Consider the following 22,620-nt stretch of genomic DNA (forward strand, 5'->3'; position numbering starts at 1 on the left):
CCTACAAAAACAACATTTCACTTTTGTACCACTGGAATCGTCCTGCTGTCTTCACGTAATGCCACATTTAAAAAAATAAAATAAATGTTGTTATGCCTGAGTCTGTGTATGGATCAAACAAACACGATATACATGTTACTTAGCTTTAAAAGTCCTGGTAGGTGGTTTTAGTTACCTTTGGACACAGCCAGGCTAACTGTTTCCCCCTAGTTCCAGTTTTGATGCTAAGCTAAGCTAACCAACTGCCAGATATGACAGTGACACTGAACTTCTCATCTTACTTAGCAAATAAACGTATTTCCCAAAAGGCAAACTTTTGCCTTACATGTACATTTGTGCTGTGATTCATTATTGTTGTTTCTGCCCCACGTGTCTGGACTGGGAGCTGTTTATATGCAGCTGCTGGGTTCCTTTGCGACCACTTTTAAATCAGTTTCTACTCCAATAAAAATAGACTCAATTTCACTTCTGCAAATCCCTGTAAAAATATCTCATTTCTCTTATTTTTCAGAGAAAGGATTCATCAACTTAAAACCCACAATCAACGAAACCATCCACGTCCGCTCGGGCGAGAGCTTGTCCCTGAACGTTGACATGGAGGCTTATCCGAAGCCGCACTCGTTCTCCTGGAGCTTCATGGGCCACGAGTTGAGGAACACAACGGACCACGTCATCACCACACACAGCCACGAGTACAGGTGGGACAAACACACAAGCGCACAAACGCACACTTGCCTTCAAGTGCCTTTAGTTTTACCACCAAGATGAAAATGTTCATTAACCCCGCTCGGTGGAATTTGACATCTTTGAATTCGGCTGCAGGTCAGTGGAGGTGCTGCTGCTAACGGCTTCCTGAGAAATATAGCTGGAACTCTAAAAAACTGCTCCGGGGGCTTCTGGCGAAACGGGAACTGTCAGAATATAAATGGCTTTTCACAGGAAAAGAAAGCGTGAAATATGTGCAGTATTACCTCCGCGCTGCAGATAGAGATATTACATAATGTTATCCAAGGCTGCATGTTCAGCTTAATGCATTTTGGCTCACGCTTCATGGTGTTTTGGTACAATCATCGCTTGTGATATGTGAAGAAAAGGCCCCCCCCCTCAAGCAGATTAAGGGTACGCGAGGGAGCACAGTAATCAATAAATCAATACTTAGACATTTCTCCGCCAGAATAATTGGAAACTGCAATTTGTGCCTAAACAAGCAAAAGGCAAACGACAGACTGGTCGTCATCTAAAATGAAAATATCAGATCCTTTCAGGTTCTTCCTCGAGCAGCGTTGACATTTTTACTGCTGGTTCTTAAACATTGATAAATGCATTAAGATGAGATAGAACTTTATTAATCCTGAAGGAAATTCTTGTTCCAGAGTTTCAAAAGTCAACTTGAATATAAAAAGTAAAATACAAAGTGTATACGATGTTTAACGCATTAATGCTGAATCGATGTAATTGCTTTGTGTTCAGGTACAGCAGCGAGCTGAGGCTGGTGCGACTGAAGGTGTTAGAGGGTGGAGTTTACACCTTTCAAGCCTCCAACGGTGACGCTTCAGTAAACTACACGTTCACCATCTTTGTGATCAGTAAGTTGGTTCATCGGTTTTTATTTTTTTGTGTGTGTGTTAAAGGTTTTCTGTTCCCTTAAGCCACATAATGAACTCCATCACTGCACATTGCATTAATCTTCTGGCGTTGACATGTGGGAATAGGTTTCATTGATTTGATTTTTTCTGTGTGTGAAATGAGGTCCTGATCTCCACCTCACGTCGCTGTGTATCAGTCACGCCTCACTGAGGTTTAATGTCCGTGACATGTCCTGACGTGTGTTTTTGTTTTGTAGGTAAACCTGAGATCGTGTCTCATGAGGGTCCGGTGGACGGACAGGTACGCTGTGTGGCCGAGGGGTTCCCCGCCCCGCAGATCACCTGGTACTACTGCGAGCAGCCGTACGCCAGGTGAGATTTTTAAAGGACATTTTTTGAGACAATTTTTTCTATCCAAAGTTAAAACTGTTTATATTGTTTCACATGCTAGATTCGTGCGTTTCTGTTTTCGTTTGTGCCGTTCTCACTGGTTTTGCAGTGGGCGGGGCTAAAATTGGGAAATGTAATGTCTTATGTCCTTGCACCAATCAGATTTAGTCTGGCCAATAAAAACCACACCCTCTCAGTCCTGATGAGTTTTTAAGAAACTTTTATTAAAAATATCTAAACTTGTCAGACTTTAACGTAAATTGTTGTTTATTTAGTAATGAATACTTAATATTACAGATAAATACTTAGTTGAGTAGTTTTAAGGGGCTTAAGAAGCCTTAAGAGAGAGAAATACATATCAATATTTCATCCAAACTTTATCCACATTTGTGCATATTTATTGGTAAAGGTTTCCCTTGATTCTTCATCATCATTTACCAGTTAATTAAAATATAAAATAAAAAGCAAAGACAGAATATCCTTGGATTGTGTAATAAGTGCACTGAATTTAAGAACTACAGCCTAAAGGAATTACAAGGATTGGACTGATTGGATTAGTCAGACTGGTCATTAAATTGACAACAAACAAAAGAAAAGCTGCTGAACCAAAATCAATCTGACCAATTTGGTGCTCAAGGCAGCACTGCTGCTCTGATCTGTGACTCAGAACCGTGATACGATCTGATGTTTGGTGATCCGTTGCACCTTCATCACTTCTTCTTCTCTTCTCCCCTGGGCCCCAGAGGGCTTTTGGTCTTTTTAACGTGATATAATATATTCGAGGGAAATTATTTTAATCGTATCACTTTTCAAGATCAGTGTTGCTCGTTCACCTGCTCAGGTAAGTCAGACTAAGAGCGAGAAGCGATGCTGCAGGCAACCGAGAACAAGGGACGATTAGCAGGCTTCATATTTATGTTGTGGGCTTTTCTTTGTAATAATTTGGAACAATTTTATTGAAATAGTATTAGTTAAAAATTCCCCCATTTGTGGCGCCCCCTAAAGATGGATGGCACCAATACCGTTATCCCACGGGTTAATTTAGAAGCTTTTACGTTTCTTAAAAAAGTAAATGAGACGACTTAACGTCCTCACTAGAACACTAGTCCTCCTTTAGTTTAGTGGTGGAGACGTGAAGTCATGGTGGTGGAGTTCCTTTATAGACTAACGTGAAGTCACGTGACCGTGGTGGAGTTCCTTTATAGAATAACGTGAAGTCACGTGACCGTGGTGGAGTTCCTGTGTAGACTAACGTTAGCTTTTTACTTCTGCCGATTGTATTCACGCTTTAAAAAATCGTAAAAGTGGAAGAAGCCCGTTGGCTTTTTGTCGTGGGAACCAGTGATGCTAACTTTCTGGTTCATCTACAACAATAAGTCATCCCTGCAGAGCTCCATTATCAGATATCTATTGTATGTTTGCAAACAACTGTCATGGTTTTTGCAATGGCAACGAGGCCTGCATGTCCGTGTGTAGATACAAGGCGTATTTGTCAGTGATGCTCCCTTGATGATCGGCACCACCCATTAATTTAAGATTCACACGCTTGCAAAGCTCCTCTGAAGTGCACCTCGAGGGTCCTAAAGGCTGCACAGAGTCAGGAATGATGATGATGGTGGAATGTGGGATTGAGGAGGTTGTTTCCCCGGCGCTGTCTTGTGATTGGTTGACGGCGATAAGATGACCGCCCCCATGTGACACGGGATTGGAATAGACTTGACTTGTGATTGGCGGAGGGGGCCCAGCGGGTGTTTGCCTGGATACAAACTGGACGCGGGGACTCATCTCTCTCTCGCGTGTCAAACATTAAGCGTGTCCGAAGGAAGGGGCACCCGGTTGCCATAGCAACAACCAATCCCAAGCAGCACAGGCAGTGGATCATAAGTGATTATCCAAACTCTATCCAGTAATTCTTTAAGTGTAATCGAATTACAGACACGCACGCCAATATACAGAAAGACGATGAGCCGGTGACCAGAGAGAACAGCTGCTTTTAATGGAGCTCTGGGAAACTTTTATTCTCACTCATATTTCATGAGCACAGGAGCAACTTCCCTTCAATTATTAATACTTCTGGTGGACACGTTGATACCGTGCAGTCTGTTCAACCCAGAATCGTTATAGTCACACAATATGCAGAACCACAGAGACTCAGGTGCAGATGCACGTCTTTTTAAGGTCAATTAAAAAAAGGCTGGGTCTTCACTGAGGTTCCAGGCGGTCGTACACACAGAGGGTCAGACCAAAGAGAAATCAACGAATAAATCCAGACAGGAAGTAGGCAAAATCCAAAACCAAAGAGAACTTGCACTGAAGAATTTCTTGATAGTGATGAGCCCACAACGTAGAACAAGGCGGCAACCTTTCCAACAGTTCTAAAAAAGTGAAGCCAAAGCCTCATGTCTTAAAGCTGCATTCTCTCTAGTGTCCACCAGGGGGCGACTCCTCTGGTTGTATAGAAGTCTATGAGAAAATGACTCTACTTCTCTCTTGATTTATTACCTCAGTAAACATTGTAAACATGAGTTTATCGTCTCAATCTCTAGTTTCAAGTCTTCTTCAATACAGCATGATGTTCATTTAGTACATTATGGTCCATTTAGAGTCAAACAGACCATAAAGCAGGGTATGCTTTAGGGCGGGGCTACACAGTGATTGACAGTTCTTTAACACGGCGTTGTCCGGTCTGGTAATTGTCCTTGTTTTAGTCTTAAAACTTGAACCCTTTCATAGTGTGTTTTTACTTCATGAAAGTTAATTGTATGTAAATGTGTTATTCAGCATTCAGTTGTATTTAGCTTCACCCTCTCGCGTCACTTCTGGTTGCAAAAAAACAAATGGCGATTGCAAAAATGCCGAATCGAATGCTTCAATACAGCAGTCCGCAAACCAGCGTGAATATGCCCATTTATATGCAGTCTATGGGATGAACGAAGACAGTCTGGTGGAGGAACAGGAAAAACAAGGGAGTCTATAAAACAGGGTTGACTGACGACAAAATCAGGGGGTGAGGTGGATAATCAAGGAGGCAGGAAACGCAAAAGGAACAGACAGGACGGGAGATGTTTTCAAGACTCATGAAATCAGGAATGTGTCTCACGCAGAGACATAAAAGGAGAGACGTCTTAGTGAGACAGCTGATGAATAACTCTGTGATCCCTTTTGTCAACAACCTGTAATCTTCTGCTTCTTCAGGTGCTCCCAACAGGTGAACGCCACCCAGGAGGAGCACAACGTCATCACCGTCACGCTGTTCAGCCCCCTGTTCGGCAAGACGGAGGTGGAGAGTCGCGTGAACGTGAGCCTGGGACGGTACAGCACTCTGGAGTGTGTGGCGACGGTGGAGGGAGAGCAGGCCTACACGCTGTTTTCTATCAGCGGTGAGTATATACGCAGAAAGTGGGATGCGGACCACACAAACACGGTTAAATAGGGGCCACGTGGTATTGAAGGGGGGCGCCTGTCAGTCTCGTGTTTTGTTGCTGATTTGATGTAATTCCTCTGCTCGTCCTCACCTTCAGATTGGAATTAAACCAGAGTTCAACAGCACAAGAGAAGACACACACACATGAAAATCTTGTTTCATTTACTGGAGTATTTTGTTAAAAAAAAAAGCCTGCTTTGTGCACTGAAAAAACAAAGTTATCTTAGCAGTTCTGTAAACCGCTACTTAGTCCTCAAGTCAAAATATTTACTACCAGCATGATTTGGGGGAGGATTAACCTGTCGGTGTGGTCCAAGTACAGGTTGGTCTTCTTTAATCTGTTAAGTAAACATTAGGAAAGGAGAGATACCTCGCCCGTGATTGGCCACGATAAGATGTTGTCCATTACAGATGGGAATTAGTCCATTGTTTACTTTATGACTCCAAATCCGCTCTGTTCTAACGGCTTCCCCATCTGCCGTGTGACGTCCTCAATGTGGCGTGAGCGCAGGAACTGAAAGGACAGTAGAGCCTGGAGACCCGGGTTTATGGAGGGCATGGGTGGGGGATTAGGGTGGGTTCAGCGGGTATGTGGGCGAGCATTATGAGGGAGGAGAGCGTTCGTGGCCAGGCAGCACAAGTCTTTTTGTCTTTTGGAGTGTGCGCCCAGGATTTTGTGCACTTCACTGAGCAACAGCAGACCAGGCGGAGGCGGCGAGAGTGTGGAGCGCAGTGGGAGTCCTGGCGGCGCTGGGATCCGTTCTGGGGGCTGTGGGAGGCTCGGGAGGTGTCACACCGGGCTTTAGAAACCACTGACAGGTTTACAGGGGATTAGTTCCTGCAGACGCTGCATTCTCAGATTTGAAGTGAAGAGAAAGCTTCTTATCTCTAAAGAGCTTATTACACCCCACTGTACAGAGGAGCAAAACAATGATCCGTTTCCATCATACGGTAAAATACCGTATGATGGAAACGGATATAAAAAAATCAATCAAATAAAATGCAGAACTTGTAAACGCAGGAAGAAAAAAAAGCAGAGACAGTATGTTTACACGTGTAATTAGTGATTAGTTGGCTGTGATTTGACCAAAGTGAGCTTCACTGTGACTTAGCCCTCTCTGGCTTACTGTAATGCCCCTCTGCAATGTCATTTAGAGTGTAAACATGGCAAACCAGTGAAAGATTGACTCCAATTGAGTCCAATTCCACCAAGACTGGGCAATATTATATTATTATTTAATTATCGTGATTTGATATCGTCTTAGATTTTGGATGGCGTAATAAGACTAAAGTGTTTTTTAGCCGCCCACAGACGCCATAATCGACATGGTCAATGTTTATTTAGTGTGTTAACCTCACTGTTTGATGATCCGTGATGGCTCAGCTGGTCCAAGCGGTTGTTTTTTTAATGGTGTACTGGAGTTGAAGGGTTAAGCTTAACTGCTTTGACCGACTGAAGCGTCACAAGCAAACATTTCCCCAAAATAAACAGGCCTTCTACAAAAAGTTCAAGTCAGTGGGGAAATAAACAAATTCATCGAACCGAACTAAGAGTAAATCGATGTAATGTGGATATAATGACTAAGCAGGTTCAAGTATTGTGCATTGTGCAAATATTTTTACCAAAGCACCAATAGTCAACCATACGATATCAAAACGATAGTGAGGTATTCACTCAAAAATGTTGTGATATTTGATATTTAAGTCCCGGTTTCAAACTGTCAGAATTGAAGAAGCTACGATATTCCTGCATTGTTGGTCGGTGAAAACGAGTCTCGTGAGACACGTTTGTTGTTTGTGCGGTAATATCTTCCCTCGCGTGAGTCACGTAACACGTGTGTGGGCGCGACGGTTTGTCTTTGTGCGTTGAAGTCATTCACCTGAAGCCTCGAGAAGAAGAGCTGTAAACGTGTCAGAGGGAACTGACATTCCAGCCTCATGTATCCGCCAAAAATGGGTCAAAACTGTCAATCACAATCATTTTCGATATAGAAAATCAAATATGTGATCTGAAGATCCGCATTTATGCTTTCGAGTAAGTCTGACAATGATAACAACAGATGTTGCAATCGGCAGGAGGAGTGACGTTATAACATACGGAGGTTCCATTGAGTTCCATTATGGTTCCTTCAAGCTCCATTCTGTATAAATGACGGATGAAGTACATTTTATTGTTATCATGATGTGTTCAAATGTAATCTTGTAAAAATAGATATTACAGATGAACTATGAGCGGTTTCACTTCCTCACACTAGCTCGAAGCAACTTATTATACATCGTATATCTTTTAAATCATTTAAATTGTGTATTTTTATTCAAATAACCACTAAAGATGACTATAACAAATGTCAAGGATATAGTTGATAATAAATATTTTTGGTCATTAGCTATAGGCTTATTAAAAATGATATTTATATTTATATAATCGTGATCCCTGCTCTCCATATGGCCCAGCACTTACTGCTCCTGCAGTCTAACGTGATCATTTCTGTCTCTCTGCAGAGAGAACCGTCCCCCACGATCTCTTCACCCCTCTGCTAATTGGCTCCGTGTCAGCAGCAGGCGTCCTCTGTCTCGTCCTCATCATGCTGTTCTACAAGTACATGCAGGTAAGACAGCTGCACTCCTCCCCGCCTGGCACGCTCTCTTCCAGTGACAATTTGAGTGAAGTCGAGCAAAAGTTCAAAGCGTGTTGAAAACCCATCAGCAACAATAATTTGTCACAGTAATTGATGTGTCTGTCTTTTGTCTGCATTGGTGCCAGAAACCCAAGTACCAGATCCAGTGGAAAGTTATCGAGGGCATCCATGGAAACAACTATGTCTACATTGACCCCACCCAGCTGCCGTACGATCACCAGTGGGAGTTCCCGCGAAACAACTTGCGTTTTGGTGAGCGCCACCGCAACTCCCTTTTATCCTTAATGATCTGAGGCGTGTTTGTGCTGCATCTAGGCCTCCATGATTCTATTAATCTGTCACTTCTGATGATGTTTTTTACGTCTAGCGTTGTAAATCAACGTCAGAGCAGAGTGATGTGGAGCTAACCGAGGGTTTGTGTCAGTAATAGCCTCGGTAATAAAGCCTAACAGTGCAGACGGCATGACATCACCGCCGCCCGCCTCGGGCGACTTCATGCGGATTGACAAACTGTGTATGTGGACATGGCGTTTTAGCCACGCGTAGTCACTAACCAGTTTCACAGCTCCTTCGTGATGAAGCCCCACTTCCTCACTGCAAACATGATATTGTTGACATATTCTGGGTGTTGTTTTAAAGAAACCTCCTCAAACAGGATCCTGCGTGTCCTGGTGCCTACGTACACAGCCTGGGGGCTCAAACCGGTGTTGTCCTGGGAACACTGGCATGGGGCCAGCATGCTGGAGGGAAACGGGATGGAGGAATAACAGTGTTTTGTGTGTGTCTGTCTTCTCGTCTTCAGGGAAGACGCTGGGATCTGGTGCGTTTGGGAAAGTGGTGGAGGCCACCGCGTACGGACTCTCCGAAGCAGATTCAGTCGTGACGGTGGCGGTGAAGATGCTTAAAAGTGAGTGCTGGCAACACACTGTGGGAGATCTTTATTAGTCCCAGAAGGGTTTTGTCGCTGTTTGTTTTGGCAAATGTTTGTCTGAGGTGGGAACCTGAAAGCATCAAAGTCAAAGTCAAAGAGCAGGGGGAGGGTACCGTCATGTATGTAATACATAGTTCAGATACACGCCAATATCTTTGCTGCTGATTGTCGTCTCCCCTGTTAAGGAGTTCTGTCTGGGGGTGAGAGACGTGTACCATCAAATGAAGACTGACTCAATAAACAGATTTATGAATCAATGACATCAGGGATCTGTCAACCTGGAAGGTGGCTGGCTTCCTTCGACAAAAAAGAGAAAAAGGCAGCTACTCGTCACTATTATGCTGCATTCACACCAAACGCTACGCAAATATTTCGAGTGACTAGATTACATACAAACGTTTTTTTACATTTTTTACATTTTGGGTTCATACAGCTGTAGTAAACCAGCCGACGTGTGGCTTGCTAGATACGGTGAACACAGCTCGATGAAATTATTCGATCTTCAATGATGTTATGAACCCAGACAAGACTTTGTTTAGTTTCCCGGCATATGTGGGACTTCCACGACATAGAGGTTATTTCTTCCGTTATGCAAATATCTTTTTTTTTATGCCAAATAACCATATTTTACAGGCATCTCTTTATTCAAATCAGCCTCCAGCAACAAGCACAAATACCAGATTGCGATATGTACTCATAGTCCAACTTGAGCTGACTACCAATCCTTACCATTCAGATTCTGTTCCAATCTTTTTCCCCCTCACAGCAAGCGCTCATGCCACAGAGAAAGAGGCCCTGATGTCGGAGCTAAAAGTCCTCAGTTACTTGGGAAACCACATGAACATCGTCAACCTGCTGGGAGCCTGCACTGTTGGAGGTGCGGCAGCCATGTTCTGTCCTGTATTATCATTTCATCAGAGATTTAAGGAGACTGATTTTGGTTGTGATTCTTGGTGTCGCTGTGGTGTCTTCGTCTGCAGGCCCTACACTGGTGATCACAGAGTACTGCTGCTTCGGAGACCTCCTGAACTTTCTACGCAGAAAGAGGGAATCCTTCATCTGCTATAAGCTGGAGGAAGACTGCTACTACCGCAACGTCATGCCGCAGAGTGACGCAGCTGGGTCAGGTTCTTTTCTGTATGTAAAACACTGGTATACTGTGAGTGTAAGAGAAAGGAGAGTACTAGTATATACTCTCCAGAACGTGCGTAGGAGGAGGGTATTTGGACACTAGCGTGCCGATGTGTGGCTGTGCTCGGCTGAGACCAGACTGCTCCTTTTCCTCTTCACAGTGACAGCTTGAACGGCTACATGACCATGAGGCCTTCTGCTGCTGGCAAGCTGCCGTTCGGCTCATCCTCTGAGAAGAGACGCTCACTACGCAAAGGCAAGAGAGCCAGCCATTCATCAAATATCTTAAAATACTCAGAAAAGAAAAGCAGTGGACTCGCAGGGTAATCTTCGTCCTGTTTGTCCTCTCAGTTGTCTCCAATGAGGAAGATGCAGAGAGCGAGATGTTCGACGAGGATGGTCTGTCTCTGGACACAGAAGACCTCCTCAGCTTCTCACACCAAGTGGCCAAAGGCATGGAGTTCTTGGCCGCCAAAAATGTGAGCAACAACCATAATGGCCACGACACAGCAGGGTTTTTTTAGGGTTTGATTTATTTGTACTTCAATATATTTCTTTCAAACCGCTGTTTTTGTCCTGAATACTTACACACGGGAAGGAAATGTAACACAGTGAAAAAGAGCTTTAGCAGCGCGTTACATGGTGGTGGAACATAATGTGTCTTTACATAATGATCCTTTGTTGTCGTGGAAATGCAAATTAAACACATCCACGTAGTTTACATTCTTATTTTAAGCCCGACCATGATGTCTTTACTAAACCCAACTAAGGGACTTTGTTGCCTAAACTTAACGTTTGTTTTGTTGCATACTTAACATTTGTTTTGTTGCATACTTAACATTTGTTTTGTTACATACTTAACATTTGTTTTGTTACATACTTAACATTTGTTTTGTTGCATACTTAACATTTGTTTTGTTACATACTTAACATTTGTTTTGTTGCATACTTAACGTTCATTTTGTTGCATACTTAACATTTGTTTTGTTGCATACTTAACATTTGTTTTGTTGCATACTTAACGTTTGTTTTGTTGCATACTTAACATTCATTTTGTTGCGTACTTAACATTTGTTTTGTTGCATACTTAACGTTTGTTTTGTTGCATACTTAACGTTCATTTTGTTGCGTACTTAACATTTGTTTTGTTGCATACTTAACATTCGTTTTGTTGCATACTTAACGTTTGTTTTGTTGCATACTTAACATTCGCTTTGTTGCATACTTAACGTTTGTTTTGTTGCCTGAAGCTAACGTTTGTTTTGTTGTCTAAACCTAACATTGAATTGTTTCTGTGTTGGTGGCACATAATCTTACACATTATGTATTACCACCACGTAATAAGCTGTTAAGATGATGTGGTAATTTCACGTATTTCTGTGAGATCACGTTGATCTTTCTGAGCTTTGGAACAGCAAATAAAGGCATCAACCAATCACGTTGTGGAGGCTCCGTAGTCTGAAGATGGAAAACTTTATTACTCCTCTAAACCTTGACAAAGGCAGCCCAGACCAGATCCAATCCTTCTGTACTTACCTTTCACAATAAAAGCCCTAGACATATACTAACTGTTGAGGGAACTAAAATTCACTCAGAGCATTTCCCTAAAAGGAAACTCAATAAAATATCTGACAGTAGTTTAGGCTATACAACAGTTTACCTCAAACAGACTGTTAGACGCTGCTCTGGATCAAAAGGATCCTGGTGGTTGGTCCTCTGCCTGTATGAATAGTTTTGATGCTAAATATTTGTAGTAGAATATTTAGTTGTTTCTTTGTGTCATTGATGCGTCATGCACCGCTGTCTGTACAAGCCTTCATATTTGATTTGATTTTTGGATAAAACTCTGACAGAGCACGGATCATCTTTCCACAGCTAGTAAACGGATCTAAAACGCATGTTGGAGCTTACTGTTGAAAGATTTATTAGCCCTGGAGTCAAGATACCGTGCCCAGTAAGCTCCTGTATCGGTGTCAGTGGTTGTGTGTTACAGATCCAAGTGTGGAAATTCAGCACCAAACCGCATTAGAAGAAGCACCTCATCCATGCCTAATATTATTATATTATTGATTGGTCATGTATATGACATGTATCATTGGGTATTAAAGGTAGTGGTGCATTTGTTTTCTTTCAGTGTATCCACAGAGATCTGGCTGCCAGAAATATCCTCCTGACTCAAGGACGAGTAGCAAAGATCTGTGATTTTGGCCTGGCCCGAGACATCAACACGGACTCCAACTATGTCGTCAAAGGCAACGTAAGTCTGCACTAAAGATGTGGTCCTTGGGAGTTGTAGATGAGCTGTACAACAAAGAACCCCCTTCAACATGCCTTTTCTTGTCTTCAGTCAAACCCTGTGCTTTAGTTTCCTGGTTTCAAACTGTCAAAATAGATTTGTAAAGTAATGATGTAGTTAATTGGTTTGACCTCGGTTAGTCAGTCTTTACTTGTCAAACTTCTTCCTTCTGGGCTTTTCCAAATCACTAGAAAGTTATCAGGAGCTGTACGGTTGTTAAGATGAGACACTACAGGCAAAACACAATTATTCATGCACTAATCAATTTTGAGATTTCGGGCTTCCCAAACTACTTTCATACCGTGTTCTTCTTTCAGACTAGAGTAGAGAAAACATTTATTTCACTACGGAGTCTGTTTACGTCTGTAGATTTCTCCTAAATTCACAAAAAGTTACCATTACATAATGCCTCATTTGCTTATTAAAACATAACATTTCAGAAAAATTGTAATACAATAAATACTCGTCTTAATGTGAGTAATGAAGTAGTGAAGTTTCATGGTGATATCTCTGAGTTCATGTTTTGACCCTATTCACCTGTAGAGTCTCTAAATGTCTGTAATGTAACTAAACGTCTCTTTAAAGGACGTTTCCTCTGAATGAGTTTGTTCTCAGACTCTGATGATAAATCTCCACTTCAGCAGCTCTTACATTCACCAAACTTCACTCTTTCATTCCTCTCTGTGTGCTGAAGGTTCACACAGAGGGGTTTGTTCACACATCACTCACACACTCATTTATACTACATTTATTAATAAAACATGGAGAAAAACGATTTGATTATGACTGTTTTCTGTATTTTCTGATTTATGTCGTGACACCACGATATATCCAAAATGTAAAAACCTTTGACTCTAATATGTCAACAAAATCAAACAAGAATTTTAAACCTGGCTTCATCAAATGTTCACGTTTATGTTGTGGAAATGTATGAAAATCAGCACATATTTGATAAGATAATGCCTCATTTGCATTTTTTTAACATAATTTTTCCAAAAACTTGTAATACAAAACATAATTGTCTTAATGCAAGTACTCAACTAGGGAAGTTTCATTGTGACATCTATTAGCTACAAGGAAGTAAAGTTAGTCTTGATGATGTTTTACACATAAACATCAGACCAAACTAGTATTTGTCTTTCATTTACTACTTCTAGGAAACATTCTTCTGACGTTACCTTGAGCTATTTGCAGGTTAAAATCTAAATGAGTTCTAACAAGTGATTACAAAGTGAAGACTTACGCAACACTAAAGTAAAACAGGTTGCACCTCACAAACTAGTTTATAAATAGAGAGAAGTTGTCACTCAATATTTACACCTCATATGTGCCAGGTGGAACTGTTGTGTATACAACCGACAAAGCTAACGTCAGCTTGCTAACGTGAATAGTAAGGGAGGGGGGGGGGGGGTCATCCATATGTTCCCAGGGTCCTTTGTTCTTGATATAAACTAACAATGAAAGAGATTAGTAAGGGCTATTGTCGCAGTTCCAATTATAAAACAATGAAGGGAGAAGGATCCGTCCAGCCACTTTGGCGATATCGGTGCCACGTCATTGTTCCGACGGCCCATTATTACGAAACCACGGTACGTCCCACTGGATCAAAAACCTGTTGCCCCAAAAACATCCCATCGTTCTAGTGGCCCATTATTCTAAAACCCAAATATGCATCATTGGATCAAAAGCCCAAAACATACCGTTGTTTCCACGGTACATTTCTCCAAAAATACAAAGTCTTGGTACAATGAAAGGAAATACATTGTTATTAGGCTGATTATTATGCAGAATAGTGTGACTCGTCCTGTGGGTGACTTACCCTGACATTATTACCCTCAACCTAGCTAGTCTCACTCCTCGTGCACAAACCTAACGAACAAAACCAACGAATGCTACGAGTAATAAGAGGCAGAGTGATGGGTCATGCCTTCGCCAGTAGGGGAAAAGAAATCTGGAAGCAAGCAAGCAAGCAGTATTTCTAGCGTGCGATAACATTTCTTTTTACAATCAACACTTTAGTGGTAGTACAACATGTAAACCATTTTTACCTAAGATTTTTTTCTGTCTTTTTAAATAATGTACCAAAACACTGGCAACGAGGAAAATCTTGGGTAGAAAATAACAGAATAATTAAAATCATACCCTGTAAACCAAAAAATAAATATCTGTAGCTGCGGCTGATCTACAGAGGGAACCATAAAGTGCATCTTTGGATGGACGTGAATGGAAAAGCTAGAGACGTGTGTGTCTGCTTTTTTTTTTCCCACAAGCTGTCAGGTATGAACTGAGCTCTGAGTGGTTTGTTTTAGATCCTCAGGCGAACACAGTGTGTGTGTGTGTGTGTGTGTGTGTGCATACCTGACATGTATTACTGTCTGTTCATTTACCAGCCCTCAGTCACAAACGTGTTTGACCTCGAAAGAAAAGAAAGCAAACATCGCTGTGTGAAAGGCTTTGATTGATTTCTGCTTTCCATCTCACTCAGTGATTATTATTACTGCTTCTTGCAGGCTCGTCTGCCAGTGAAATGGATGTCTCCAGAAAGCATCTTTGAGTGTGTGTATACGTTCGAGAGTGACGTGTGGTCCTACGGCATCTTGCTTTGGGAAATCTTCTCTCTCGGTAAGTCCGTCCAGCCGTTTGTGTGTTTTGTCTGTGTGTTGTTTCTTTTCAGCGCTGCACAATGTAACCGAATCTCTAAAACGCAGGAAACAGTCCTTATCCTGGCATGCCTGTGGACGCCAAGTTCTACAAGCTGATAAAAGAAGGATACCGAATGGATGCTCCGGAGTTTGCACCCGGCGAAATGTGAGTTATCGTTTTGGAAGTGTAAAAAGATCAGAGGAGAGATGATGATGTATTATTAGAGTTAGTGTGAACAGCTCATAATTCATCTCTAATATCTATTTCATATTCATGTGGAAACATCTTCAAACTACTGGATTTATTCAACTTTCTCATTACATGTGAACACATCATGATAACGTTATAATGTACCTTCAGCCAGTACTCATGTTCACTGAGCAGAGCCTGAAGGCATCATAATGTAACTGAAGTGAACCTCCTTTGGTTAGCCGTTAGCGGTGCTAACGTTACTAGCTCTCCTCCTGTTGGTTAGCCGTTAGCGCTGCTAACGTTACTAGCTCTCCTCCTGTTGGTTAGCCGTTAGCGGTGCTGCTAACGTTACTAGCTCTCCTCCTGTTGGTTAGCCGTTAGCGGTGCTGCTAACGTTACTAGCGCTCCTCCTGTTGCTTTAAACACTGATTGGTTGTTTACAATGAAACATGATCAGAGATCAGAGACTAGAAACACATGTTCTACTGAATATTGGAGAACGATCGTCAGTAAAACTTTATTTCACACTATTGTTTGTTGTTCACTATAATGTGATGGTTAATGTTAAACTGTGTCATTAATCTGTGGTTCGCCAAGGGGGGATCCGAGATCAGGGATCGACAGTGGTCCGTTACACCACTACACACACACACACACAAAATAAAGGGGATGTGAGTCAAGTGAACAGACCAATAAAAGCGTTTGTGTGTTTCTCTGCTGCTGTACAGGTATCAGATTATGAGGTCCTGCTGGGACGCTGACCCCTTCAACAGACCCCCCTTCACGAAGGTGGTGGAGAGGATCGAACAACAGCTGACCGATTCCACGAAGCACGTAGGTTGAGCGCCACTTCTCGGGTTGTTTGTTGTTCACTATAATTGGTGCAGAACGGAGAAGACTTCCCAGGCGGTTCAACTGGATTATGGGTGAGTGAAGCAGAGGCGTCTCCAGGGTCCTAAAGGTGGTCAGGTGACGTGCTTCATGTGATACCTTTGACGCCATTTCTGAAATGTTTAATACATATTGGACATAAATCCAAGCTTTGTTCTCTATGATGTACACCAGGCCTATTTATATATGTATATATTTAAATATATTTATGTATTTTTTTATATATTAATGTATATATATTTATATATATAAATAGAAAATATATATTTATATATAATTATATTTCCCTTTTTGGCGGTGCCTTTGCCTCCCCAGATGCTCTACCAACCAAAACAGAGCATCATCAATTCCAGAAGCCGTCCGCCGGGACAATCCCGTGCTCTATCTGGAGCTCGGCACATAATAAATATGAAATACCCCTAATGTCTTGAAAGATCTGACATGTGGACCTTATGTCCTTATTCATTTATTTTTATTGTTATTTTAAAAGTAACTTTTGTTTTCATAGTCGTAAACAGCTCTCTTTGCTCGTACATGTTTGTCTGTGCATGTGTCCGTTTCCTGTTTTTACTGGACCAAAAAATTGTGGATTGATAACATTGAATTAAATTGGGTGTATGACTGTAAGACGCATCACTTCTCGTGGTAGCGTTCACACATAATTCGGCTAAAGATCAGGGGGGGGGGGGGACTCTCACAGCCTGAGCAGCAGATGTGTTTGAGCTTCCAGCTAGATCTGATCATGCTTAAATGTGCACTTCATCAGCTCTGACAGTTCTCCATGTCTATGTCAGGTTAATCTCTGAAAAACATCTGCATTCAGTTTGTTGGCAACAGGACAAGATTTTGCCATCGGAAGAGTGCTGGTTTCCATTTGTAGTCTAAAGTTCTTACCAGTCACGTCCGTGCAGGCTTTGGTTGAAGTCAGACAAACAAGTCTGTGTGGAGAGCAAATGAGGGGGAATGCAATCTGGGAACCGATTTTAGCTTCATATCGGTTTAGAATTGGCTTGTAAACATCTCAACTCCAACTTTTGGCAGTTAAACGTATTTGTTATCTTACTGAGAGTTGGATGAGAAAAGATGACACTCTCACGTTTGTGCTTTAGATTTGAAGCCACAGCCAGGAGACTGCTAGTTTAGCTTAGCATAAAAGCTAGCAAGATAAGAATTTATTTATTTTTAAACCTGCCTTCCAATTATTCCCTTAATCTGCATCATTTTATGACAAATAAGACTTTTACTCAGATGGGTACTGAAAGAATTTAAAAGTATGTTCTCTCTCTTCAGATTTATCTGAACTTTAGCTCCAGGCTTCCTGCGACGCCCACAGCCAGGGAGGAGCCCGGTTCTCAGATCGCTGCGCTTCACCGCCTCAACTCAGCCGGTAACAACAGCGCTCCGACTCCGACCCAGCCCTTACTGGTCCAGCACGAGGTCTTCCTGGAGGGGACAACCCTCAGAGCCCAACGGGTGTGAGGACCTGCCCGACCGGTCTGGCTGCCTCATAAAGTGCCTGTAATGTTCCGCCACAAAACCAACCACGACACCCGCCCACCAGCCCCGGTTCCAGCCTTTGTTGCGTTGCTAGACGAACGGTAATTGCCATCTATTACCAGAAACAACAAAAGACGGATGGCTGTGATCGCTGTCATCACTACTGTTGCCTGCAGATTATAGGGAGGATAGTTGGACTAATGCTCCCATGCTCATAGCAGAGAACTGTTGAGGCACCTGGGAAACGGTGGAGGGACATCAACACGTCTAAAACAGTTTTGTTTTTTGTTTCAGTTGCATTTTTCCAACACATTTCATAAAGGTTCTTCTATTTCTTTCCATCCATTGGAAAAACTTGTTTTTTTTTGTTTTTACATTTTGTGTTTTTGTTATTCTTTGTTGTTATTCCTGATATTTATGTAGCATTTTATTTTCTCTTCTTTGTTTTTTTTTTGGTTGGCTGTCGCAATCGTTGGAGGAAAAGCATTTGAGGCACTTGAACTTCACATCTTGTCAAACACACACTCACCACATAATGCAGTTCTTCTTTCTCTTTTACTGTCAGTATTATTTCCAACTGTTCAGATCTACGTTGATATGAAGGAGATACTTTTTTTCGGGGGCCAATTTGAGTATAGATACGGAGACACTGGTGTATAAGCTATTAGGCAGCATGGTCGGTCATGCTTAGACTCCATAAGTGCTTCAAGTCGATTAGGAAAAAGCATTTCTGCTCTTTTTTTTTAATGTACGATATTGCTATCTAGAGAGAAACTACTGGATCTGTTAACAGGTTACATGGATCAGCCCACGATTATTAACACACATTTGTCTTCAGAGATACGGAACAGACACGGTACGTTAGCTTTTCATTTGATGTGCTTGTTGACTGTTGATATGTGCACATATCTGTAGGTGAAGATGTTGATGATGGGAGGTCACGATAAACGAGACACTCTGAGAAGCCTGTGGCTCTGAGTCTTTAGCTCTGTTACGTAAGCATGCAGGTGTGTAGTTTCACTTTTTGACAGCTGGACTGCTGGAGAGTTCTCTTTGTGAAAGTGTAAATAACTGTTCATGGTTTATGTGGTTTGCTCTCCCGCCACATCCAAGTGTGTGGTCTTTGTTTACAAGCATGAGACAGGTACTGCCATTTCTGCTTTTTCACCTTCTTCCCCTTTAATGAAGGACCGGGAAACGGGACCCTTTCTGTTTTGGCTGATGGGCTGTTTTTTGGTTGTAGCTCTCTGTTGTACAGATAAAGTCGAGGGCAATGCCTAATAAGTGGACTGCAATATTCTTTGAGTCGACAAGACAGTGGGTCTTCTTCAACAATCCGGTCTCATTCCCAATTCGTCAGATACCGACCAAACGGTGGCCCTCGGTGACTTATACCAACGCACTGGGCTGGCAGCTAACTCCAGTAAAATATAGAGTGAGATTGTCCACAAAGGGTCAAACAAACGCAGGACTTTCGTCCGTGTCGACCGCTGTTCGTGTCTCGTATGAAATTAAAGTAATCGTTGACCTTTTGTCACGTCAATCGTTTGTCATTAGTGTCGTCGGTCCCTTGACTCGTTTGTCGCTCGCTAGTCGATAGAAAGTGAGATGACCACGCTCTTTTCCTGAACCTAACTTAGTGGTTTTGTTGCATGAACTTCCTGTGAAGACGGAAGTTTTTTTTTCCAAAAAGACACTGTGCATGTAACAAGTGGAAACCATAGACTCTGGACGTAGTCATCGTGACGTCACCCGTTGGTTTGTGGGCCGCCGTTTTGAAGCTTTGAGTTCGGCGATTTAAGTCGTCACCATCTTGTTTTTGCAACCAGTGAACAGGAAGTGACCATATTTGGACTGAGGAGGAGTGACGTAGAGACGCCGTATACGACTCTGGTAGAGACCTGTCAATCACTGTGTAGCCCCGCCCTAAAGCATCCCCTGCTTTATGGTCTGTTTGACTCTAAATGGACCATAATGTACTAAATGAACATCATGCTGTATTGAAGAAGACTTGAAACTAGAGATTGAGACCATAAACTCATGTTTACAATGTTTACTGAGGTAATAAATCAAGAGAGAAGTAGAGTAATTTTCTCATAGACTTCTATACAACCAGAGGAGTCGCCCCCTGGTGGGCATTAGAGAGAATGCAGCTTTAAGACATCAGCTTTATGTCTTTAAAACCGGAGGTTCCCGCCTGGTGGAAACTGACCCGCCGTCCAAAACGTAGAGCGTCATCATTTAAAGCTAAAGGCCACTGAACTTGTGTCTATGTGTCGTCTTCAAGGCTCTCGGCCGTCAACGCTCAGCTTCAGCGTGTCGGTCGTCTCATTGTTCTCGAACCAGTAGCTGGTTTCCCAGCAGCCCTTCCAGCTGTTTCCTCCACCAGATGTGGGACTTTTCAGCACCTCTCAGCTGGTAGTCTGCACCAGTCCCAGACCATTATGACCCCCCCCCCCCCCCCCCCACAACTGGTGGCCGTGGTTGTGAAGAGCACCAGGAAAGTGTCCTGTTTGAGTGTATGAACATGTGTGTATGTGTGTGCGCATGCCTGTGTGACTGCAGAATTAAAAGAAATACTGTCAAGAGGTGCCACTGCTAAAGATTCATCAAGTCGTTTAGGCTACAAAAGAAAACCACAGTCTTACTGCTCCGTCTTTTTGTAAATATAAATGTGCGTTTTATTGTTAAGAAGTAATGTCGGCGCTTTTGAAGATGTTTATCTCAATGAAGATGTGGTACATTGATGCAGAGTTTTATTATGCCGTATTTTCTTAATGTGTGCACAGATTTCAAACTGTTGGTTCAACTGGAAAAAAAGAAGAAGAAAAAGAAGCTGCTTGTGTCTCTGTCACGATGGTAACTTAAACGGAGATTATCTTTGGATAGATTTTGGCTGATTCATCATTTCAAACACTTACGGCAGTTCACTCGGGCCCACCGCCTCATCCAAACACACCAATGATCACATGTGATCAGCAACAACAAAAAAATACCAATGAGATTATTTTTAAATTCTTTGCTTCCCTAAGAGCTTTTCCTGCATTTTGCTACATATTTATTAAACCTGAGGCTTTAGTGTTACTGTGTAATTTTGATGTTGTTGTCAATGTAAATAAAATTGTGTATATTGAATTCCCAATGCTCAACACACTGTCATTCTGTGCAGCTGCTGTCGTCGCATGTCTCTTAAATTCTGCATAGTCATGCATGGAAACGGTTCCCACGCGTCCTGGAAAACCTGGAAAACAGTTGACCAATTTTCAAGTCAACGGGAACCAGTGCGATGCTAACTTCCTGTTGGCTTTCAACAGTATGAATCCCTGCAGAACTCTTTGACAACATAACGAGAGAAAAGTGAGCATGACAGGCTACAAATAACAATATGAAAGCCAGCTTAAGTTACATCTTAACTAGCGACAGATCATTGGTGTAGACCGCATTGAATGGAGATGAAAGACAATAACAGGTATTTCTCCTTGGCTGTTTCTGTCACTAGTAAGACCGAACGCTAAATAAAACATTTTTAGGCAACCAGAATGTTACAATTACCTTTCATGAAGTGAAAACACACGTGAAAGGGTTAAAGTTGTAAGAGAAAAACACGACAACTCCCAGACAGGACAACGCAGTGGTAGAGACCTGTCAATCACTGTGTAGCCCCGCCCCTAAAGCATCCCCTGCTTTATGGTCTGTTTGACTCTAAATGGACCATAATGTACTAAATGAACATCATGCTGTATTGAAGAAGACTTGAAACTAGAGATTGAGACCATAAACTCATGTTTACAATGTTTACTGAGGTAATAAATCAAGAGAGAAGTAGAGTCATTTTCTCATAGACTTCTATACAACCAGAGGAGTCGCCCCCTGGTGGACACTAGAGAGAATGCAGCTTTTACTTTGCTTCGCTCGTCAGAACCGGAGGTTGATGCCTTGGTGTCGACCTAACAACCCACCAACCAAGTATTACGGAAACATCTGGAGTTAAACTGCATTCAATCCTTTTTCGTAACCAAATCTAGAGAAAAAAATAATAATTTGTATAGTTTTGCTAGCTGCCAATCACGACAAGCGTTAATCAATTTAACGCAGCCTGTGGCTCAGCGCGCTAAGAGGCCACCAACACGTCGAAAAAAGTATGAATACACAAAATAAATGCAGTGGTATCACTTTAAGGGGACTGGTCTTTTTTTAATACCCATCACTAAATATGTTATATGCAATTATATTTTTCCAGTGCAGTGGCAGCCGTGTGTGTGTGTGTGTGTGCTCGTAGTGTGTCCCCTCAGGCTGTTGTCACAAGTAATTTCGATCATCTCTACTTTGGAGGTTCAAATGCTAATGTAAAGTACAGTAATGGATGACACACTATCAGATTTCTTTTTATTTGAGCCATTCTTCCTGCTCTCCTCTAAATCCTTTTGGCTCCAGCCCAGAGAGGGACATCTGGACGTCAGGAGAACGGCAGCACTCGGGACAAACCCGGTGCACACTTCTTTTTTTTGCGTGGGCAGAATCCATTGTTTCAGGATCTAACTGATAAGAGACAAGCAGGAAGTCCCACCATTGAAGTAAATGTTTGTTTGTCAGAATTAAGGAAGTGTTAAAGAGAGGCTGAGGTGTATCTTCGTAGTAATTTGACCAGTAGTCTCAACACTTAATTCAATGTAAAATGTTACACACTAATTACATATGTATTAGTCAAGTCTGTTCATCATCTTTGGCCTTCAGGATTGGCTAGAAACATGAAGGAAATAAACAATCTACTGTATTCCCAAAGAAAAGTCATTCCCAGTTACTCTGTTAGTTGCTCCTTTTAATCTCATGTAATAGTTGTATGTGAATTAAGTGAAATAAGATGCTTTTAAACCCTGATTGACATAGTTAGACCTCTTTAATTCATACCAAATACTGCCGTCGTCATTGCAGAAAAATATTCCAACTGCTTGTCCTGACTAAACTAAAGGTTACTGCAAGGAACTTTAATTTTGGACAAA

The 22,620-nt window shown here is 42.1% G+C and overlaps 1 protein-coding gene across 1 annotated transcript in view; it reads left to right on the top strand.

Moving 5' to 3' along the window:
* Positions 1-18,934, top strand: part of kita (KIT proto-oncogene, receptor tyrosine kinase a) — a 28,280-nt gene extending 9,346 nt beyond the window's left edge. The window contains exons 6-21 of the mRNA XM_076088523.1: positions 512-698; positions 1,471-1,586; positions 1,844-1,958; positions 5,172-5,356; positions 7,903-8,009; positions 8,165-8,291; positions 8,842-8,946; positions 9,737-9,847; positions 9,951-10,092; positions 10,263-10,369; positions 10,453-10,580; positions 12,236-12,358; positions 14,908-15,019; positions 15,106-15,205; positions 15,961-16,066; positions 17,414-18,934. Coding sequence (XP_075944638.1) covers positions 512-698; positions 1,471-1,586; positions 1,844-1,958; positions 5,172-5,356; positions 7,903-8,009; positions 8,165-8,291; positions 8,842-8,946; positions 9,737-9,847; positions 9,951-10,092; positions 10,263-10,369; positions 10,453-10,580; positions 12,236-12,358; positions 14,908-15,019; positions 15,106-15,205; positions 15,961-16,066; positions 17,414-17,602 — 2,060 coding nt within the window. The 3' untranslated portion in view covers positions 17,603-18,934. The remainder of the gene's footprint in view (positions 1-511; positions 699-1,470; positions 1,587-1,843; positions 1,959-5,171; positions 5,357-7,902; positions 8,010-8,164; positions 8,292-8,841; positions 8,947-9,736; positions 9,848-9,950; positions 10,093-10,262; positions 10,370-10,452; positions 10,581-12,235; positions 12,359-14,907; positions 15,020-15,105; positions 15,206-15,960; positions 16,067-17,413) is intronic.
* Positions 18,935-22,620: the final 3,686 nt, after the last annotated feature.

This window comes from Anarhichas minor, unplaced genomic scaffold (assembly GCF_050575085.1).
Source record: "Anarhichas minor isolate MPS153535 unplaced genomic scaffold, ASM5057508v1 ptg000010l, whole genome shotgun sequence".
Classification (NCBI taxonomy): domain Eukaryota; kingdom Metazoa; phylum Chordata; class Actinopteri; order Perciformes; family Anarhichadidae; genus Anarhichas; species Anarhichas minor.